Source organism: Coregonus clupeaformis, chromosome 7 (genome assembly GCF_020615455.1).
Source record: "Coregonus clupeaformis isolate EN_2021a chromosome 7, ASM2061545v1, whole genome shotgun sequence".
NCBI lineage: Eukaryota > Metazoa > Chordata > Actinopteri > Salmoniformes > Salmonidae > Coregonus > Coregonus clupeaformis.
This window is the reverse complement of record NC_059198.1, coordinates 24,634,631-24,657,154: the sequence shown is the minus strand read 5'-3', so window position 1 is coordinate 24,657,154 and position 22,524 is coordinate 24,634,631. Positions and strand designations below refer to the sequence as shown.

The 22,524-nt window shown below is 44.9% G+C and overlaps 1 protein-coding gene across 1 annotated transcript; it reads left to right on the top strand.

Annotated features, from left to right (window-relative positions):
* Positions 1-8,888: 8,888 nt before the first annotated feature.
* LOC121570508 (prostaglandin E2 receptor EP1 subtype-like) lies at positions 8,889-18,323 on the top strand. Its single transcript, XM_041881969.1, has 3 exons — positions 8,889-9,156; positions 13,759-14,672; positions 17,423-18,323. The coding sequence occupies exons 2-3, from the start codon at positions 13,803-13,805 to the stop codon at positions 17,693-17,695; spliced, it is 1,143 nt and encodes a 380-aa protein (XP_041737903.1). The 5' UTR covers positions 8,889-9,156; positions 13,759-13,802; the 3' UTR covers positions 17,696-18,323.
* The last annotated feature ends 4,201 nt before the right edge of the window (positions 18,324-22,524 follow it).

The following is a 22,524-nucleotide window of genomic DNA, read 5'->3' as shown; positions in this document are numbered from 1 at the left end:
CGGAATTTAAATGTATTTGGCTAAGGTGTATGTAAACTTCCGACTTCAACTGTATCTACTCCCTCTGTCAATTGTCTTTCTCGGTCATTGTATATGTTGCTTGTTTTCCTGAGAGGAATCTCTCCTACTATTTCCTGAGTACTTTATATTTTGCACTGTGGGTTCCGTCCTGCTTTAAGCTATGGTGCTTTAATAAATTCAGTAGTTCTAAACCTGCGACTGCCTCCTGCCTACTCTCTACACTTGTGACAGAATGACCGACCCAAGAAAACAGGAGGCAGCAGGACATCCCGACCTCTCCGCTGTTGGAGGGAAGCTCCTACAGCACGACTCGTGCCTGGAGCTCCTCGGGATTGCCATGGACGAGGTGATCCGGACCGTATGCCAACTGCAGGCTACACCTACACCTTCCCAGCTCCTCACGGTTGTTCCAGCCACCCCACCACCATCTACATCACCTGGTCCGATCAGCAACGTCCACCTGCCCCTCCCGGAGCAGTTTGACGGCACCCCAGCTCACTGTAGGGGGTTTCTCTGCAGTGGGACCTCCACCTTGCACGTCATGCCGGGACGGCCTCCGAGAGGGACAAGGTGGCTTTGGTGATTTCAGTGCTGACAGGCTCTGGAGTTGGCGCACGCCATCTGGGAGAGGGACTGTTCAGAAGTACAGTGAGCGCTTCACCCAACTCTTCCGTGCCGTTTTCGACCACCCAACAGAGGGCCGAAAGGGAGGACAGCGTCTGAGTACGCTCTGGATTTCCGGACGGTGGCTGCGTCCACTGGCTGGAACGACCAGGCCCTGTTGACGGTTTTCCACAGCGGGCTACAGGCAGACGTCCAGACCAAGCTCGCCTGTCTTTATGAGGACCTCACGCCATCAACAGGGTCTCTGCTCCTACTGCGGGGAGTCGGACCACCCCTGGAACACCTGTCCCAGAAGGAGAACCAGCCGAGGAAGCGACAGGCCGAGGAGCACTCCTGCACCTTCCCAGGTAGACGTGGACATGCTCCTCTCTGTCCACCTAGCCCATCCTCTTCCCTGTCACCTTCCCAGAGTATCCTGGTCCCCCACTGAGTCCTGCCCTAGTGGACTCAAGTGCTGCAGGCAATTTCCTAGACCGGTCAGTGGCCTTATCATTACGCATTCCTCTAGTCCCTTTACAACCCCCTATCCCAGTCCATGCCTTAGACAACCATCCCCTAGGAACAGGACTGGTGAGCCAGACCACAATTCCCATTTTCCTTACAGTTGATCACAACCACCATAAACGCATCACGTTCATCATCTTAGACTCTCCTGCACACCCCGTAGTTTTAGGTCTCCCCTGGTTACAGTTGCATAACCCTAGTATATTGTGGACAGAGAGGGGGTTGTTGAGTTGGTCGCAGGGGTGTCAGGGGAGGTGTCGCTCGGTGTCTATCTGTGCCACCTCCGTGGAAAGTCTGGACCAGGCCATCCACGTCCCTATCCCGGAGGAATACCGGGACCTACAGGTGGCTAATTTAAAGACTCGTGCCACGTGCCTGCCCCCTCATTGCCCATGGGACTGCACTATCGACCTACTCCCTGGTTCTACCCTCCCGCGGGGGCACATCTACCCTCTCTCGCATGCAGAGACCAAAGCCATGGAGGTCTACATCTAGGAAGCACTGGCCCAAGGATTCCTCCGTCCGTCTACTTCTCCGGCCTCTTCCAGCTTCTTTTTCGTGAAGAAGAAGGACGGAGGTCTCCGCCCCTGTATCGATTACCGGACACTGAATAAGGCTATAGTTAAATGTAGTTATCCCCTGCCTCTCATACCCACTGTGATCGAACAGATGCACGGTGCAAAGTACTTTACCAAATTGGATTTACTCAGTGCCTACAACCTGGTGCGCATCAGAGAGGGGGATGAATGGAAGACCACCTTCAGCACCAGCACCGGCCACTACGAATACAGGGTCATGCCCTACAGCCTGACAAATACATCCTCGGTGTTCCAATCCTTCATTAACGAGGTGTTTAGAGACATGTTGGGTCGCTCTGTAGTGGTGTACATAGATGACATCTTGGTGTACTCCATTACACGCGAGCAACATGTCTCTTGTCAGGTCCGTTTTGGAGAGGCTGATAGGGCCTCACACGTACGCCAAGGCGGAGAAGTGCCTTTTCTTCCAACAGCCGGTCTCCTTCCTGGGCTATCGGATATCCGCTGCGGGAGTGGAGATGGAAGAACAGAGGGTCAGTGCAGTACGGTCGTGGCCTGTTCCCTCCAACATCAAGGCGGTGCAGTGCTTCCTAGGTTTTGCCTAGGAAGCACTATTTCAGGTACTTCATTTGGGGTTTCAGCACAGTGGTGGCCCCTCTCACCTCCCTCCTGAAGGGAGGTCCTCGACAGCTGCGCTGGACTGGGGAGGCCAATGAAGCCTTTCGTGCGCTCAAGGAACAGTTTACGAATGCTCCGGTTCTGTCTCACCCTGATCCGTCTCTGCCCTTCATCGTGGAGGTGGACGCCTCCGAGGTTGGAGTAGGGGCTGTTCTCTCCCAATGTACTGGATTGCCGCTTAAACTCCATCCATGCGCCTTCTACTCATGGAAGCTGTCTCCCGCGGAGCGGAATTATGACGTGGGGGATCGTGAGTTGTTGGCCGTCAAGAAGGCGCTGAAGGCATGGCGGCACTGGCTGGAGGGTGCTCAACACCCATTCCTTGTCTGGTTGGACCACCGGAACCTAGAGTACATTCGAGCTGCGAAGAGGCTGAACCTGCGTCAGGCCATGTGGGCCCTATTCTTCACCAGGTTTGACTTTACCCTCTCCTACCGGCCCGGGATCTAAGAACGTTAAGGCCAATGCGTTGTCCCGGGTGCATGACACAGAGGATCTAAGGGAGGAAGTGACACCCATTATTCCCCTGTCCCGCATTGTGGCTCCTGTCGTGTGGAATGTGGACGCGGACATCCGTCGAGCCCTAAGACAGGAGCCCTCTCCTGCCCACTGTCCCGAGGGGCGTATCTACGTGCCCCTGATGTGCGGGACCATCTCCTCGCCTGGGCACACACAGCACCTGTATCGGGGCACCCGGATATAGCCCGTACTATCAACTGTCTCTCCGCCAAGTACTGGTGGCCCACCTTGGCCCGGGATGTCCGGGTTTACATCTCTTCCTGTTCCACCTGCGCACAGAGCAAGACACCGAGACACCTCCCCTATGGCAAACTCCACCCTCTGCCGGTTCCACAATGACCCTGGTCCCATCTCTCCGTGGACTTTGTCACAGACCTTCCCCCCTCAGAGGGGCACACCACCGTCAGTGGATTAAAGTACTTAAGTAAAAATACTTTAAAGTACTACTTAAGTAATTTTTTGGGGTATATGTACTTTACTTTACTATTGATATTTTTGACTACTTTTACTTTTACTTCACTACATTCCTAAAGAAAATAATGTACTTTTTACTCCATACATTTTCCCTCACACCCAAAAGTACTCGTTATATTTTGAGTGGCTAGCAGGAAAGGAAAATGGTCAAATTCATGCACTTATCAAGACATTGGCTCCCTGTCTAGGGCCCAACATGGGAAGGATTTTTTTGTTTGCGTAGTGGTAAACCGACGGGTGGTTAGGGGAGCTTCAGTGCAACTGTCAGGAATCTGTGGGGAGGAGGACAGTGGCATGGAACTGCAGTCATTTTAGCTTTCTGTTAACTCTGTCTCCAAGAAATGCCTATAGCACCTCCTGCTCAAGCCTCTATCACAAGTGGATAATTTGTGTCAAAAAGGTATTCTGTGAGATGACAGTATGCACTCATTTGGATACACACAAGAAGTTGAAGACCCTACAGACCTCATGGTCTGAATGTCACAGTGGATGCCCACTAAACACATTTCTTATCCAGGCACAGAAGTACCTCAATCAGAGAGTTGAAATGGAAGGATTTAGGTGAGAGGAAATAGCATTCATGTCTAGAGAGTATTTTTGGTCCTGTCCTTTTATCACAAATCAAGGAATTCCAGTGTCCGGTTCCAGATTGCATTGACCAAATACCCCAAAGTGAGTGAGTATGAATGGCATGAAGGCCCATGAGCCAGACATGCAGCTATAAAGTGTCTGGTGTCATGATTACTTTTGTCGATTAACCATATATTCTATCTGACACCATAAAGAGGTACTGACAAAATGAGATACTGCCACCATGGAGGCTCATCGAGCAGTGTTATACTTGACTTGACCAAACTGCCTGCCTTTTCTCTGCCCTCAGGAAGTGGACATTGTGACACTAAGGAAGCGTTGTCACAACAGTATATTATTGGGTAAAATTGTGACACTGCAAAAAGTGGAATATGAGCTCACAGACTTAGAAGAGAGTGAGATAAATTGGATATGAAATACAGTACACTTTTAAACACATCAATAAAAATACTTTCTAGAACATATGGCTTTCTTCCAATGCTGCTCTGCTACCAGTTGGACACCCAGGGCCAGAGTTACTGTTGGACACTTGGGTGTTTCACTAAGCAATAGGACGTGTTCCACCGCTCGGTTGCTGTTTAACGATTGCTGCAGACGAGATGAGACGCCATACTGCGTCGTCGCAAACAACCAAGTGAGTCATTCAGCTCCAAAACCCCTAAAACATGTGGCCCTGATCTTGGCCTTCTGCCTCAGTCTGAGGTCTTGAAATGAGGACAAGGCAGCGCTTCAGAGGACAAAATAAGTAATACTGTAAAAAACACAGGCATGTTTATAATGTGTTTCTCTTACAAATGTGGAGAGTTACACAGCTTACATTACAAGTTTACAAGTTGTCTCTGATTCTGGCACAGCATATGAAAATAACTGTGTCAAGAGTGTTGATGTTGTGATACTGTTATGGTCCTGAACATCATACACATCACAGTAGCAACACTCAAGACCGCCTCTATTAGGGATTTGAGCCTCATGCCAAAAAATGACCGCACCTCTCAATGGCGAAACAGCAATCTAGGATCTGTGCCTGCAAGACCAAAAGCAAAGGGATCGTTTTTTTGTCCGGTGTCATGATTACTTTTGTCGATTAACCATATATTCTATCTGACACCATAAAGAGGTACTGACAAAATGAGATACTGCCACCATGGAGGCTCATCGAGCAGTGTCATACTTGACTTGACCAAACTGCCTGCCTTTTCTCTGCCCTCAGGAAGTGGACATTGTGACACTAAGGAAGCATTGTCACAACAGTATATTATTGGGTAAAATTGTGACACTGCAAAAAGTGGAATATGAGCTCACAGACTTAGAAGAGAGTGAGATAAATTGGATATGAAATACAGTGCACATTGAAACACATCAATAAAAATACTTTCTAGAACATATGGTCCTGAACATCATACACATCACAGTAGCAACACTCAAGACCGACTCTATTAGGGATTTGAGCCTCATGCCAAAAAACAACCGCGCCTCTCAATGGCGAAACAGCAATCTAGGATCTGTGCCTGCAAGACCAAAAGCAAAGGGACCGTTTTTTTGTCCAATTTATTTCAATACCACTTCAAAAGCATTGAAGAACAATCTGAATCACTTTGACCATCCTGTCTTATATGTCTTGTATGTTAGCAGGTTGAGGTCCTGAAATAAACAGAGATTTGCACTGCATGTAGTAGTGGTTGGTGAATGGGACAGGGTTAGAGGAGTTAGGTTACAAGGCTTTGACATGCTGTTGGAGGACCCTGGGGTTATTGGGGCCAAATGCCGATTTTTTCAATTGCTAATTATGGCGAGGGATGGAACAATGGCGTCCACTACGAAATGAGGCAGTGGAAAATGTTGTCTGAGGCCAAGTAATACAGACTCCAGCTTAAGTTTATCCTAAACTGCTGGAGTAAAGTTAGTGGGTCAAAGTGGCTCTGGGCTTGAGGCTGAAGACCACAAACATTGAAACCAGCAATGTTTCAGAGGGTACTCGCCTTAGGGTCCAATGTCAACAACCAAAAGCCCCCAGTGCCGTTCTGAGGGTAACCTCTCAGTGATGATGGTCCCGGTAAAAGCTGGTGTGATGCGATATCTCCCTTCGCTATCAGATCCTGGCCTGCACCACACGAATCCTCTCCTACCAATCAAAGTGAAGCACTACCAGTGCCCAAGATGCTTCCTTCGCAAGTATGCCAGCGAGTTAATCAAAGCCTCGCTGGTGCAAAGAAACATTCATTGGGACATATTACAGCAGAGCATTTGCTCAGTTGCAGTCAAGGCCCTGTCATAGCAGATTTATCTGGGCTACCACCTAAAGAAAAGTACCGTTTTTTTGTCTGACGGTAATAGCTGTTAGCCTTTTCCCACCTGTCTTTGGAGTCTCAGCTGTGGTAGTCATGATTCTGTTACTCTAGCTGTGTAAATATAACATTAAACGCCTAATAAGCACACCTTGTACTTGGAGTAGAGCACTTTTGCAGGGTGAAAAGGCCTCCTCTCCTTTCTGCTCCCTCTCTTTTCACTACTCTTTCCTCCATGACCACAGAGTTAATACCCTGCCTATAAGGTGTTGATCTTAGCTGCCTTCCAGGTTCCATACTGGCTTAACCTGTCAGTTTCTGGGCCTGATTAAACCAAGCAAATAGCTTCACCTGTCTCTGATATTGGTCTGTGTAGTGTGCTGGCTGGCTGGCGGACTCACACAACCTGTGGATTCCATTGCTTGCTTCATTAGGCTGTCAGTCAAGGAGAATGTTTTCTCTGTCTGATTTCATAGTAGCTGAAAGACTATACTGTAGATGAATATATCTTATATACCATAGGTCTCACATAGGATGGCATATCAAAACCAACCCTTGTTTTTCTGTGGAATATGGTAGAAAAAAATGCTTAATTGTTGATGATGGGGACATGGGGTATCTGAGGCGTTCCCCTGCTACTCAAAAAGAGCACACATAGTACTGTGTATAGGACTATGTCTGAGGGCCTTATAGGTTCACTGTCAGCCCGTGGATCATTATGAAAATATATTGTACTTTCTTGCTTATACACAGTAACATCTTAAAAAGGAAGTGTGATACATTGAAATGTAGAATCTTTATTGGAGATGCTTTTTAATCCAAGACCAGGCTTAATCTCTGTCCCGGAAAATCTGTATTACCCCAATGTTTACAAGGCCAAAGGCTGAATTGACTCTATGGCAATCTCACATAGGTTACATGCACAGCACAGCTGTAACTACAGGCACTCACCGTAGGGATGTTTGCAGAGGCAGGGGCAGATCTGGTTTGCATTGATGATTCTCTTTAACCTCTATACAGCTAAAATCCAATAGCCTACAGACACATGGGAGAACATCATCTAAACAGAATTTCATTAGCACTCATTTCAAAAAGCTAGATGAAGGTCAAGCTTTTTTCATAGTTGTGGATGTTTTGGAATGGGATTTTTCCACTGAACATTATGTGGCACCCTATAAAGTTGCTCAACATAACACCTGACAGACATCTGTAAAATGTTTTTATTTTCATTTTACTGAAAATATACTGTACCTTGCATACCTCTTCCTTCCCATAACCACAACAAATGTTTTGCAGGAACATGAAAAGTTATCCAGGCTATGGTTTCGGTTTCCATGAGCAGAACCAATATGCTAGTGAATCCAGAAAGGTAATGTTTGTATACAATAAAGGTGCTTGGACCAACCACTTTGAATATTTTCTCTCAAGGAATTGAATTCCTTTAAAATAGACATGATGGCTATTTGCATGTGGAAACTTTACTACACCTTTAAAGGGCAACTCCACAACTTTTTAACTTTATTTTCATTATCTCCAGCACAATACCAACATACACTACATTACCAAAAATATGTGGTCACCTGCTCGTCCAACAGGCTTTCCACTAGATGTTGGAAGATTGCTGCGGGGACTTGCTTCCATTCAGCCACAAGAGCATTAGTGAGGTTGGGCACTGATGTTGGAAAATTAGGCTTGGCTCACAGTCGGCGTTCCAATTCATCCCAAAGGTGTTTGATGGGGTTAAGGTCAGGGCTCTATGCAGGCCAGTCAAGTTCTTCCACATCGATCTCGACTAACCATTTTGTGCACGGGGGCATTGTCATGCTGAGACAGGAATGGGCCTTCCCCAAACTGTTGCCACAAAGTTGGAAGTACAGAATAGTCTAGAATGCCATTGTATGCTGTAGCGTTAAGATTTCCCTCCACTGGAGGTAAGGGGCCTAGCCCGAACCATGAAAAACAGCCCGACACCATTATTCCTCCTCCACCAAACTTTACAGTTGGTACTATGCATTCGGGCAGGTAGGTATAGGTAAAATAGGTAAAAAGTACCACAAAAATAACAGTGATTTTAAAATACTATGATATCTGCAGTGATGTGGGGAGCAAGAAAAAAAAAGGTTTTTTACTTTTAATGCTACCCTGTGATGTCAGAGAGAAACATTTTAAAAGACTTTTCTTCTTATCTTTTTAACCACAGATCATAGAAACCCGCTGTTTTCACATAAGTAGACACTGGTTTGGTGCTGGAGATAATGAATATAAGGTTGAAAGGTGGCGGAATTGCCCTTTAATAATGGTGTTATAACAAAACATTGGTCAAACTCCTGCCACCTGTTTTGTTTTAACGCTGTAAGATACTGTACTTTGACATTAGGCTACATTACATGATCTTTGGATGTGATAGTTACATGTTAATGTATAAAGTTGGTTGTCATATAAAATGGCAGCATTAATGGAATTTCTAATTAGTTTCCAATAAGTTATTGGGTAGCACTCCCCGTTCCCTTTCACTGAACTGCTGTGATAAGGATACATGCATTCCTCTCGCGGACTCCAAGACGCCCAGGGGTTGCGTCGACGCGGTTCAAGTCTATAAAGAGGGCTGAGCAACGAAACAAATGTTGAATAATACATGGTTGCCTGTGCAACCTTTTGGAGACTGAGTCTTGATCTTGGTGACGGACTTCTCATGCGGTTGCTCGTTTTATTTTCTTTAGGAGAGAATGAGGCACTCCTCGGAATACATTATTTCACTATCAGCTCAGGTGAATCATTGTTGATAATAAGTAACATTCTCGTGGATTAATCCCTGAGTTTAAGGAACTTTTGAATTTCATGGTTCACAGTTAAATTATTTAACATCTGAAAACCGAAGGAATAAATCTTCATTTGTGTCTATGGATTCACTGTTTGGTCAGGTAATATCATTATTACTTATTTCACAACATGAATGATATTATTGTAGCCTATGCTGCTGAACTAGCTATGAACATTAAAAATAACAATTTTGATAATGCACACAGGTCCCTTTTAATTTGTACATGGCAAATTAATTGAATAGCACATTGAGTCATTTTATATTTATAAATCATTCATGATTTACAATGAACAATTGTTAGGGTTTTTTTTCGAATAAAATGGGTGAAATATTTTTTCCCAGGTCAAAAGTTAAACTCCATGTAATTAGTAGTTACATACACTGTTCATCTTAATAAGGCTTTTTAGAAGAACTATACATGTTTTTTGTTTTACCAATAATAAGTGCACATGTATTGGGCTGAATTAGTATGATTTCATTTATTTTTTAAACCTGAAATTCTCTCATGAGAAGAAATTGTTTGTAAATTGCCTCCAGTGTGTCAGAGTGGCTCTGGGTCGTTCATAAATTCAGAGCGATGTCAGATTATCTGTTCATAAATTCAGAGCGCTTCGCTCTCGGAGCGTTCAGAGCGCACACTGGACGCTCTGGCCGAGGAGTAGGGTTGATCCGAGCGTTCTGACCTCACAACAGCAGTCAAGCATCCAAGCTAATTGGCTAAAGTTGGCTAGCTTGCTTGCTACTTCCAGACAAAAAAAGAGAGAACACCTCACTCTGACCATTTTACTCGCCCTAGCAGAGTTGGTTAGGCTGTTTTCATGTTATCTAGAGCGTTAGTGACTGTAACTGTGCTGCTAGCAACAATTTAATAGCGTTTTTTTCGCCGACGTTTCCTGACACCGGTCATATTCAACGGGTGTTGCACGTTCGTAAATTCATCAGTTATTCTATGCTCTGGCACACTCAGACGAGAGTGCTCTGAACTCGGAGTAGAGAGACAGAGTGAATTTACGAACGCACCCTTTGTTAGACATTTTTGTTTTAGATTAGAAAAACCAAAGAACGAGGACTGCAAATGCATCCTATAAAACTGTAGTAGCCTATGTGATGTTTGGCAAGGCAGGGGCATTACCTTTGTGTGTGTGTTTCTCATTAACAATGGTAAGGTCTCTCTGCTACAATCGATCCGAAATCATTGCTAGATCGATTCTGAGTAACTCATGAGAAAACACACCCTACACAGACTAGGCACAGTTTAGGGTTTTATGTATACCTAATTTTGGAAGAAATATTGTGACTCTGTTCTGTTGTTCTGCATTGAAGGGTGTGAAGAAGAAGGAAAAAGGTGATTTGATTGTCATCGTGTAGCTGCTACGCCTATGGGTTTGCTATCATGATAGAGCACCTTTCACAGAATGTGTGCTGTGTCACTGTCAGACACGGTCAAGACTTGATGGAGCACCTTTCACAAGAACTGTCTTGACTTGTCCTGCATTCTCAGGTTGCAGAGTACCATGAGGGGGAAACTGTTTGGCATTTGTCTACAATAGGCTATTTAAAGGACACTAGCTAGCTCCCAGATAGGCCTACAGTCTGGGTAGACTACCTACATGATGCAATTATTTATAGAGAAGAGCAAGATTATTTTTATTTGTCAAATGGCAGCCAAGCATCATCATTACGTCACCAGAATAAGACCCTCGATATTTATTGGAAAGCAGCATCAAGAGCATCACCGTGCACTTTCACCACACTGAAGTTCATCATCATTTATTGCATGTGTAGCCTAATAAACGACACGCTTTCCGGAGTCTGACCACACAATTGTCATCATGCAACTACTGCAGAGGGACTACGCCTATGGATCTGCTATCATGATATAGCACATTTCACAGAATGTGTGCAGTGTCACTGTCAGACACGGTCAAGACTTGATGGAGCACCTTTCACAAGAACTGTCTTGACTTGTCCTGCATTCTCAGGTTGCAGAGTAGTACCATGAGGTGGAAACTGTTTGGCCTTTGTCTACAATAGCCTATTTCAAGGACACTAACCAGGTTTCCATCCAACGTTTTAATGAGAGTTAGCATGCAGTTTATTAGGCTACACATTAAATAAATTATGATGAACTTCACAGGGTGGTGAAAGTGCAAGGTGATGAGCTTGATGCTCCTTTCCAATAAATATCCAGGGTCTTATTCTGGTGACTTAATCATCGATGCTTGTCTGCCGTTTGACAAATAAAAATAATCTCGCTGTTTTGTCCATAATAATCTAATCACGTAGGCTTTACGTGCGCTCTAGCCAACAGCGCGCAATCTGCTCCCTGTACGCTTTTGGCTAGCGCGCACGTGCCAAAACCAGTGGTACCAGCGTGGTAGCTATTTGGTTTCCATCCAATTGGCAACCGATTTTCATGCGAATATTCTAAAATCAGCATATGCACATTTTCCCACAAGAGATGTGTTTCCATCAAATTGACTTTCTGCGGATGAAAGGCTGTCCGTGATGAAATAGTGAACAAAAAAATAACTTTGGCGGTTACATTCCCATGTACCGAATAAAAAATACAAGTTAAATGGGTTTCCGCATTTTCAACTCTACTGATGGTTATGTCACAAAAAATTTTGAGTTAAATAGCGAATGTTCACTCTGGTCTTGGCACGTGTGCTCTAGCCAACAGCTCGCCTTACATTTCCCCACATTTTGTTAGGTTACAGCTTATTCTAAAATTGATTCAATTGTTTTCCCTCATCAATCTACACACAATACCTCATAATGACAAAGCAAAAACGGTTTTTGTAGACATTTTGGCTAATTTATTAAAAATAAAAAACTGAAATATCATATTTACATAAGTATTCAGACCCTTTACTCAGTACTTTGTTGAAGCACCTTTGGCAGCGATTACAGCCTCGAGTCTTCTTGGGTATGATGCTACAAGCTTGGCACACCTGTATTTGGGGAGTTTCTCCCATTCTTCTCTGCAGATCCTCTCAAGCTCTGTCAGCTTGGATGGGGAGTGTCGCTGCACAGCTATTCTCAGGTCTCTCCAGAGATGTTCGATCGGGTTCAAGTCCGGGCTCTGGCCGGGCCACTCAAGGACATTCAGAGACTTGTCCCGAAGCCACTCCTGCGTTGTCTTGGCTGTGTGCTTAGGGTCGTTGTCCTGTTGGAAGGTGAACCCTCGCCCCAGTCTGAGGTCCTGAACGCTCTGGAGCAGGTTCTCATCAAGGATCTCTCTGTACTTTGCTCTGTTCATCTTTCCCTCGACCCTGACTAGTCTTCCAGTCCCTGCCGATGAAAAACATCCCCACAGCATGATGCTGCCACCACCATGCTTCACCGTAGGGATGGTGCCAGGTTTCCTCCAGACGTGACACTTGGCATTCAGGCCAAAGAGTTCAATCTTCGTTTCATCAGACCAGAGAATCTTGTTTCTCTTTAGGTGCCTTTTGGCAAACTCCAAGCGGGCTGTCATGTGTCTTTTACTGATGAGTGGCTTCCGTCTGGCCACTCTACCATAAAGGCCTAATTGGTGGAGTGCTGCAGAGATGGTTGTCCTTCTGGAAAGTTCTCCCATCTCCACAGAGGAACTCTAGAGCTTTGTCAGAGTGACCATCAGGTTCTTGGTCACCTCCCTGACCAAGGACCTTCTCCCCCGATTGCTCAGTTTGGCCTGGCGGCCAGCTCTAAGAAGAGTCTTGGTGGTTCCAAACTTCTTCCATTTAAGAATGATGGAGGCCACGGTGTTCTTGGGGACCTTCAATGCTGCAGAAATGTTTTGGTACCCTTCCCCAGATCTGTGCCTCGACACAATCATGTCACGGAGCACTACGGACAATTCCTTCGACCTCATGGCTTAGTTTTTGCTCTGACATGCACTGTCAACTGTGGGACCTTATATAGACAGCTGTGTGCCTTTCCAAATCATGTCCAATCAATTGAATTTAGCACAGGTGGACTCCAATCAAGTTGTAGAAACATCTCAAGGACGATCAATGGAAACAGGATGCACCTGTGCTCAATTTCGAGTCACATAACAAAGGGTCTGAATACTTAAATAAATTTGCTAAAATTTGTCATTATGGGGTATTGTGTGTAGATTGCTGAGGAAATTGTTTTATTTAATCCATTTTAGAATAAGGCTGTAACGTAACAAAATGTGGAAAAGTCAAGGGGTCTGAATACTTTCCGAAGGCACTGTACATTATCAGATTATTATGGACAAAAGAGCGAGATTATTTGTATTTGTCAAACGGTAGCCAAGCGTCGATCATCATGTCACCAGAATAAGACTCTCGATATTTATTGGGAAGGAACATCAAGCTCATCACCTTCCACTTTCACCACCCTGTGAAGTTTATCATCTGTAGCCTAATAAATTGCTTGCTTTCCCGATTCCTATCATCGCGTGACTCCAAGTTTATTTCAATATGATGGTTATTATATCAATATTTGCGCATAAAAGCGTTTCCACCGCCATTTCTTGCATAATTAACTTTACTTGATGTATTGTTGTTAGGTAATAACTGAATACAGAATGAGTTTTCGTTTCACCAGTAAAATGTGTCTTATACGTATAATAGGCTATTGGTTACTTTGCAAGTTTGGTTATGGGAGTACTATATATTAGTGAGGTTAGGAGTTTTTCCTGGTCAACTGGTCAGTATATTAATCATAACACCTTTCCTATTTGCAGTGCCCTCCCACTCTGAGGACCCCCATGACTCCCAGAGGCCAGTGATGTTGGCCATGCAGCACTACAACTCCTCAGGCCTGGCTGCCCCCCATCTCCTCCCCAACCAGACTAGGGGGGTGGAGGGGGTGCCGGCCATGGCCTGGAGGGCAAACATCACAGAGAGGCCCATGTCTCCCCCCAGTAACCCCACGGCAGCCGGCCTCTCCATGACCCTGGGCATCCTGTCCAACATCGTGGCCCTGGTCATCCTGGCCAAAGCCTACGCCCGCCTGCGCCGCCGCTCCAAGGCCACCTTCCTGCTCTTCGCCAGCTCCCTGGTGGCCACGGACTTTGCCGGCCACGTCATCCCCGGTGCCCTGGTGTTGAGGCTGTACTCAGCTGGGTCTGCGACTGGGCCCTTAGCTCGCGCTGCCACCGATGCCCCCTGCCAGTTCCTAGGGGGTAGCATGGTGTTCTTCGGCTTGTGCCCATTGTTCCTGGGCTGTGCCATGGCTGCTGAGCGCTGCCTGGGCGTCACACAGCCCCTGCTCCATGCCTCACTGGTCACCACGGCTCGCACCAAGATGGCGCTGGCTCTCATCTGGCTGCTGGCTCTGTGTGTGGCCCTCCTGCCCTTCTTCAGGCTGGGGGCCTACACCTACCAGTACCCCTGGACCTGGTGCTTCATCAGGGTCCTGGGAGAGACTCAGGAGACGGACGTGGCCTTTGTCATGCTGTTCTCTGGACTGGGCCTGGCCTCTCTGACTGTGGCCCTGGTGTGTAATACCATCAGTGGGGTCACGCTGGTGCTTGCCAGACTGCGTAAGAAGTGTAAGACCTGCTACCGTCGCTCAGCCAAGTCCCACGACATTGAGATGGTGGCCCAGCTGGTGGGCATCATGATCACCTCTTGCATCTGCTGGAGCCCCCTGCTGGTGAGTTGGAAAGTTCAGTTCACTGAAGCTCACAATTCTGCATGAATCAGTGGAGGGGTCAAAACTATCTTTATTGTGTTCCATTCGGGAATTAAGGTCTCTTTTCAATCCTTATCATGGAAATTGAAAGGCAATGCTCCCATGTTAGCGGGGACTGCATTCATGGTAAACGCTGCATATGTCTGCTCAATTGGAAAATCCCATATGAAAAAAGATTAGTACACTACGGTATCAATCAGGGCTCTCCAACACTGTTCCTGGAAAGCTGCCGTCCTGTAGGTTTTTGCTCCAACCCCAAGGGAACACAATATGGTCTATACTTGGCATGTAGATTTCTCACTTATGGGTGTCACAAATTGGGCTATGGGGGAGAGGAATGGGTAGGGTATATGCAAATTAAATACTGTCGTCTTTACTATAGTAAAAAAGTTTCGTGTTTTTGCAGACTGTAGTGTTTTTGTGGACATCACGGTGGTATTTACTACAGTGTTCTTTTGCGGATAATACTGTAATATTAACTGTAGTATTCTACAGTACACTACAACATTCTATAGTAAGTACAACACATGATTCAGGGATACTACAGATACTACAGAATTCTATAGTAACTGTAGTAATTTTTCATGTGGGTTACATTTACATTTCTATTGCGCAATCTGTAACGCTTCAGCGATACAGATTGAATAGAGCCCTTAATCTTCATTCACTGAGATACTGAAATGGATTTGACTTCAACTATGGAAATGAAGAGTTAGAGCTCTATAATCTGAAATGATCCGAGTCATCACCTACCACTGAGCTGTGATAGGAATGACATGCTCTTCTGAATGTTCATGCATCCCATTCTCAGGCTGTGTGAAAGTGCATGGTGATTTATCATCAAATAAGAATGGTGTACATCAGCACTTCATGTAATCCTTATAAATAATAGTAATGTTCATAATTGTTTGTGGCTCGGAGGAATGTAAATATCCAAGATATTCTGACCTATAATTGTTTATTAATTATTTCAATTTAACCCTTATTTTACCAGGTAAGTTGACTGAGAACACATTCTGATTTACAGCAACAACCTGGGGAAAAGTTACAGGAGAGAGGAGGGGGGATGAATGAGCCAATTGGAAGGTGGGGATGATTAGGTGGCCATAATGGTATGAGGGCCAGATTGGAAATGTAGCCAGGACACCAAGGTTAACACCTTACTCTTACGATAAGTGCAATGGGATCTTTAGTGACCACAGAGAGTCAGGACACCTGTTTAACGTCTCATCCGAAAGACGGCACCCTGCACAGGGCAATGTCCCCAATCACTGCCCTGGGATCTTTTTGTTTTTGACCAGAGGAAAGAGTGCCTCTTACTGGCCCTCCAACATCGCTTCCAGCAGCATCTGGTCTCCCATCCAGGGCCAACCAGGACCGACCCAACCTGCTTAGCTTCCGAGGAAAGCCAGCAGTTGTCTGCAGGGTGGTATGCTGCTGGCTAAAACTCAAAAGCATAAAATAATATTGTAAAAATTATCTGCTAACAAAAGTAATTCATCCTCTCAGTAAATCTCCAAGATAGTCTGCCCCATAAACTCAAAGGCCTGAAATAATATAGAAAATCTCTGCTAAGAATCCAGTAATAATTAATCCTCTTTTTGTATACCTTCTGAAATAGACACTTTCAGTTCCCAGTCATTAACACTTAAAACACATGGAAAGACAGGGTGCACTGCGCCAAGGGTATAAATGAATAGTCATGGTGGGCCATTGTATTGACTAGATGGAATAAATTATAAATGATTTAAGGGCATGCCATTATGAAGGGCTATTTCAGATTGGATTTCTGAAAGTCAGTGGTGCGTCAGAGTGGCTGACATTGAGAATGTTAGCACTGGCAGGCATCATAGCTTCTCTCCTTTTCCAATATTCTGGGAAAGAGGAATATTAGCCAACAAAAATAATTTCATACAAACACATGATGATGGTTTGATGATTTTACTAAGAATTTGGTATAAACGGTTGATATGTCATATCAATTATTCAGGTCCACTATAAAAGTAACTATTCATTTTGACACATAAACTGTGAGGAGTGAAAGAGGACAGACTATAAACCATGCTTCAAATTATGGTGGCCTGTTACTTGTCACCACTGGGTCTGTTCAAACTTAGAGTAGCCTTGAGCAACCCCCCCCTTCTCCCTCCCCAAAAGTATCCATTGTTCTTTATTTAGAACATTATGTGCATTAAAAGTGTCTATTCATGGATTTCTCACCTGGAAGACATTAAGCCCATTAATGTTAGTAGCTGACCTGTTGATTTTCACAATACTGCACAAAATTACTATAATTACTAATGTGTGTACTAAATAGGAAACGCTTAGCATTTATTTTTACTGTTGGGGAAATGTGAGAACCATTAAAGAGGCATTGTTTGTGCTTAAAATCTCTTAATAAGATGTGGCTAATTGTTATAAATATTGCAATAAAGATTTATCATGCTACAATTGAGATTTTAGAGCCTGTGATTTCTTACATCAGTAAAGCTATTCATAGGAACACGTTGTGAAGATGCATTTTGACTGCTCCATTTATTTATTTATTTGTTCGTATGTGGCATACTACAGTGGCAGGTAATGTAGTTATATTACTAGCAGTGTATGCAGATTGATGCAAACATATCTACACCAGCTGAACATCTCTATATCCTGCATAACCACTGTAAAATACTTTGCTAAACTAACCTAGGTATCTGTGTTCCTTGCAGATCTTTGGCCTGATGTCAGTCACACGGTCCTACAGCGGTTCCATAGGCAGTGACCAGGACACATACAGGAGGTTGATGGTGATGGGCGTCCGGCTGGCCTCCTGGAACCAGATCCTGGACCCCTGGGTCTACATCCTGCTGCGCCGGGCCGTGCTGAGAAAGATCTACCGCATCACCAAGAGCCGAGCCAGCTTCAAGAACAGCACCTTCCGCCACTGGGACATCAGCTCCTTCCAGAACTCTGAGAAAATAAACACTGTCAACAGGATCTGAGGGAGAAGAAAAGACAGACAGAAAGAGACTTCTTATCAGGTCCTTTGTTGTTCTTGGTGCTTTATTTACCACCCAAGGAGAAAACGGAACATCCAGCAGTAGGATCTACAGCAGTGTTGGTGTATCACACAAAAGGAAATACCCATTGCCTATAAGACCTATGTTCCTTTATTGAGAACTGTGTGGGTCTGCCTGACTGTGAAAGTCTATGGGGTTTGGGATACATCATCCTCCAGATCTTGGATCTCTTTCAGATTGATTTCATTGGCCAGTAAGACCTGATTTTGACTGTTGTGTGGTGAAGTCTCATAATTCGATGAGAAACAGCCAAACCAAACTATACTCAAACAAAGAAAATGTCATAAACGGATTTATAACAAAAAATTCTGACCAAGTAAGGACAGTATGCCTCACCTGGATACTGGACACATAGCACAGATAATTCTGGCCATGGAGAAAGGCCTGTTGTAAAAGTGTCTGGTAGGTCACGCAACATGAATCTTTCTCTGTGTATATAACAGTACATTAAATGAAGCTGCCTATAAGATCTCAACAACAAACATCTCAAATTATATATATATATATATATGTATGTGTGTGTGTATGTGTGTGTGTGTGTGTGTGTGTGTGTGTGTGTGTGTGTGTGTGTGTGTGTGTGTGTGTGTGTGTGTGTGTGTGTGTGTGTGTGTGTGTGTGTGTGTGTGTGTGTGTGTGTGTGTGTGTGTGTTACTGTCAGTGTTTTTTGGAGTTCATACTTTGTTTGTTTGTGGAAATGTCAAAGTGCACTTTGATACATCATGAAGTCAGTGGCACTATATCAAAGCAAAGTAAAGGCTGTGCTTTTACCTGTGCTTGAAGATGTGAAAGACTTACAGTATGTGTCAAACCTGTAATGCTATTGATGTGTGAATTGTGTGTGTGTATTTATTACTTCTATTGTTTCCCCAATTGTCTGGGGATCTAAATGAAGTTAAGTGTTCCAAAAGCTATCTAATAAAGTTTGTGTTGCCTGTTACCCTTTTTTACTGAAAAACACATATGATTTTATTTTACTTCAAATGAAACCACAAAATGGCCTGTCAGGGTCATAACACCATGGTGCTAATCCCAGGGGAGATCAGAGGTGTGGAAAACGTCATCTGACAGGGTGAAGTAGAACAGAAATGATCTCAGTATAGGTATGAATTGATGCAAGTTTTCACTACTCCATCAATTGCAATAGTTGTAATGAAGGTTACAGTGAGGGAAAAAAGTATTTGATCCCCTGCTGATTTTGTACGTTTGCCCACTGACAAAGAAATGATCAGTCTATAATTTTAATGGTAGGTTTATTTGAACAGTGAGAGACAGAATAACCACAAAAAAATCAAAATGTCAAAAATTTTATAAATTGATTTGCATTATAAAGAAGGAAATAAGTATTTGACCCCCTCTCAATCAGAAATATTTCTGGCTCCCAGGTGTCTTTTATACAGGTAACCAGCTGAGATTAGGAGCACACTCTTAAAGGGAATGCTCCTAATCTCAGCTTGTTACCTGTATACAAGACATCTGTCCACAGAAGCAATCAATCAATCAGATTCCAAACTCTCCACCATGGCCAAGACCAAAGAGCTCTCCAAGGATGTCAGGGACAAGATTGTAGACCTACACAAGGCTGGAATGGGCTACAAGACCATCGCCAAGCAGCTTGGTGAGAAGGTGACAACAGTTGGTGCTATTATTTCGCAAATGGAAGAAACACAAAATAACTGTCAATCTCCCTCGGCCTGGGGCTCCATGCAAGATCTCACCTCGTGGAGTTGCAATGATCATGATAACGGTGAGGAATCAGCCCAGAACTACACGGGAGGATCTTGTCAATGATCTCAAGGCAGCTGGGACCATAGTCACCAAGAAAACAATTGGTAACACACTACGCCGTGAAGGACTGAAATCCTGCAGCGTCCCTGCTCAAGATAGCACATATACATGCCCGTCTGAAGTTTGCCAATGAACATCTGAATGATTCAGAGGAGAACTGGGTGAAAGTGTTGTGGTCAGATGAGACCAAAATGGAGCTCTTTGGCATCAACTCAACTCGCCGTGTTTGGAGGAGGAGGAATACTGCCTATGACCACAAGAACACCATTCCCACCGTCAAACATGGAGGTGGAAACCTTATGCTTTGGGGGTGTTTTTCTGCTAAGGGGACAGGACAACTTCACTGCATCAAAGGGACGATGGACGGGGCCATGTACCGTCAAATCTTGGGTGAGAACCTCCTTCCCTCAGCCAGGGCATTGAAAATGGGTCGTGGATGGGTATTCCAGCATGACAATGACCCAAAACACACGGCCAAGGCAACAAAGGAGTGGCTCAAGAAGAAGCACATTAAGGTCCTGGAGTGGCCTAGCCAGTCTCCAGACCTTAATCCCATAGAAAATCTGTGGAGGGAGTTGAAGGTTCAAGTTGCCAAACGTCGGCCTCGAAACCTTAATGACTTGGAGAAGATCTGCAAAGAGGAGTGGGACAAAATCCCTCCTGAGATGTGTGCAAACCTGGTGGCCAACTACAAGAAACGTCTGACCTCTGTGATTGCCAACAAGGGTTTTGCCACCAAGTACTAAGTCATGTTTTGCAAGAGGGGTCAAATACTTATTTCCCTCATTAAAATGCAAATCAATTTATAACATTTTTGACATGCGTTTTTCTGGATTTTTTTGTTGTTATTCTGTCTCTCACTGTTCAAATAAACCTACCATTAAAATTATAGACTGATAATTTCTTTGTCAGTGGGAAAACGTACAAAATCAGCAAGGGATCAAAGTGGTCTGTAATGGCTCATATTGATGAAATACCACAAATAATTTCCTACAATAAATACAACGCCTTGCAATTACATTAATTTTCTCTGGGGTTTATGGGAATTCTATGAATTAAATAAGGAATTAAAAAATAAGACAGCTCTACATCACAGAGTTGCACCTTAAAATCCAGAAACACAAAGGAATTTACATACAACCGCTTATCACACCAGGCCAAATAATTTCTTAGCAGAGTTTACCCTGAATTTACCCCCGCCCCCCCTCACCAGCAAAGCACCCCCAAACCATCACACCTCCTCCTCCACGCTTCACGGTGGGAACCATACATGCGGAGATCATCCGTTCACCTACTCTTCGTCTCACAAAGACACGGCGGTTGGAACCAAAAATCTCTAATTTGGACTCAGACCAAAGGACACATTTCTACCTGTCTAATGTCCGTTGCTCATGTTTCTTGGCCCAAGCAAGTCTTCTTCTTTAGTAGTGATTTCTTTGCAGCAATTCGACCATGAAGGACTGATTCACGCAGCCTCCTCTGAACAGTTGATCAAATCAAATCAAATAGTATTGGTCACATACACGTGTTTAGCAGATGTTATTGCGGGTGTAGCGAAATGCTTGTGCTTCTAGCTCCGACAGTGCAGTAATATCTAACAAGTAATATCTAACAATTTCACAACATATACCCAATACACACAAATCTAAGTAAGGAATGAATTAAGAATATATACATACACTGCTCAAAAAAATAAAGGGAACACTTAAACAACACAATGTAAATCCAAGTCAATCATACTTCTGTGAAATCAAACTGTCCACTTAGGAAGCAACACTGATTGACAATAAATTTCACATGCTGTTGTGCAAATGGAATAGACAACATGTGGAAGTTATAGGCAATTAGCAAGACACCCCCAATAAAGGACTGGTTTTGCAGGTGGTGACCACAGACCACTTCTCAGTTCCTATGCTTCCTGGCTGATGTTTTGGTCACTTTTGAATGCTGGCGGTGCTTTCACTCTAGTGGTAGCATGAGACGGAGTCTACAACCCACACAAGTGGCTCAGGTAGTGCAGCTCATCCAGGATGGCACATCAATGCGAGCTGTGGCAAGAAGGTTTGCTGTGTCTGTCAGCGTAGTGTCCAGAGCATGGAGGCGCTACCAGGAGACAGGCCAGTACATCAGGAGACATGGAGGAGGCCGTAGGAGGGCAACAACCCAGCAGCAGGACTGCTACCTCCGCCTTTGTGCAAGGAGGAGCAGGAGGAGCACTGCCAGAGCCCTGTAAAATGACCTCCAGCAGGCCACAAACGGTCAGAAACAGACTCCATGAGGGTGGTATGAGGGCCCGTCGTCCACAGGTGGGGGTTGTGCTTACAGCCCAACACCGTGCAGGACGTTTTGGCATTTGCCAGAGAACACCAAGATTGGCAAATTCGCCACTGGCGCCCTGTGCTCTTCACAGATGAAAGCAGGTTCACACTGAGCACATGTGACAGACGTGACAGAGTCTGGAGACGCCGTGGAGAACGTTCTGCTGCCTGCAACATCCTCCAGCATGACCGGTTTGGCGGTGGGTCAGTCATGGTGTGGGGTGGCATTTCTTTGGGGGGGCGCACAGCCCTCCATGTGCTCGCCAGAGGTAGCCTGACTGCCATTAGGTACCGAGATGAGATCCTCAGACCCCTTGTGAGACCATATGCTGGTGCGGTTGGCCCTGGGTTCGTCCTAATGCAAGACAATGCTAGACCTCATGTGGCTGGAGTGTGTCAGCAGTTCCTGCAAGAGGAAGGCATTGATGCTATGGACTGGCCCGCCCGTTCCCCAGACCTGAATCCAATTGAGCACATCTGGGACATCATGTCTCGCTCCATCCACCAATGCCACGTTGCACCACAGACTGTCCAGGAGTTGGCGGATGCTTTAGTCCAGGTCTGGGAGGAGATCCCTCAGGAGACCATCCGCCACCTCATCAGGAGCATGCCCAGGCGTTGTAGGGAGGTCATACAGGCACGTGGAGG

Excerpts from the sequence above, each read along its gene's own strand:
- LOC121570508 (XM_041881969.1), top strand. The coding sequence starts at position 13,803 with ATGTTGGCCATGCAGCACTACAACTCCTCAGGCCTGGCTGCCCCCCAT. Across the intron at positions 14,673-17,422 it reads TCTGCTGGAGCCCCCTGCTG|ATCTTTGGCCTGATGTCAGT; the intron begins GTGAGTTGGAAA and ends TGTTCCTTGCAG.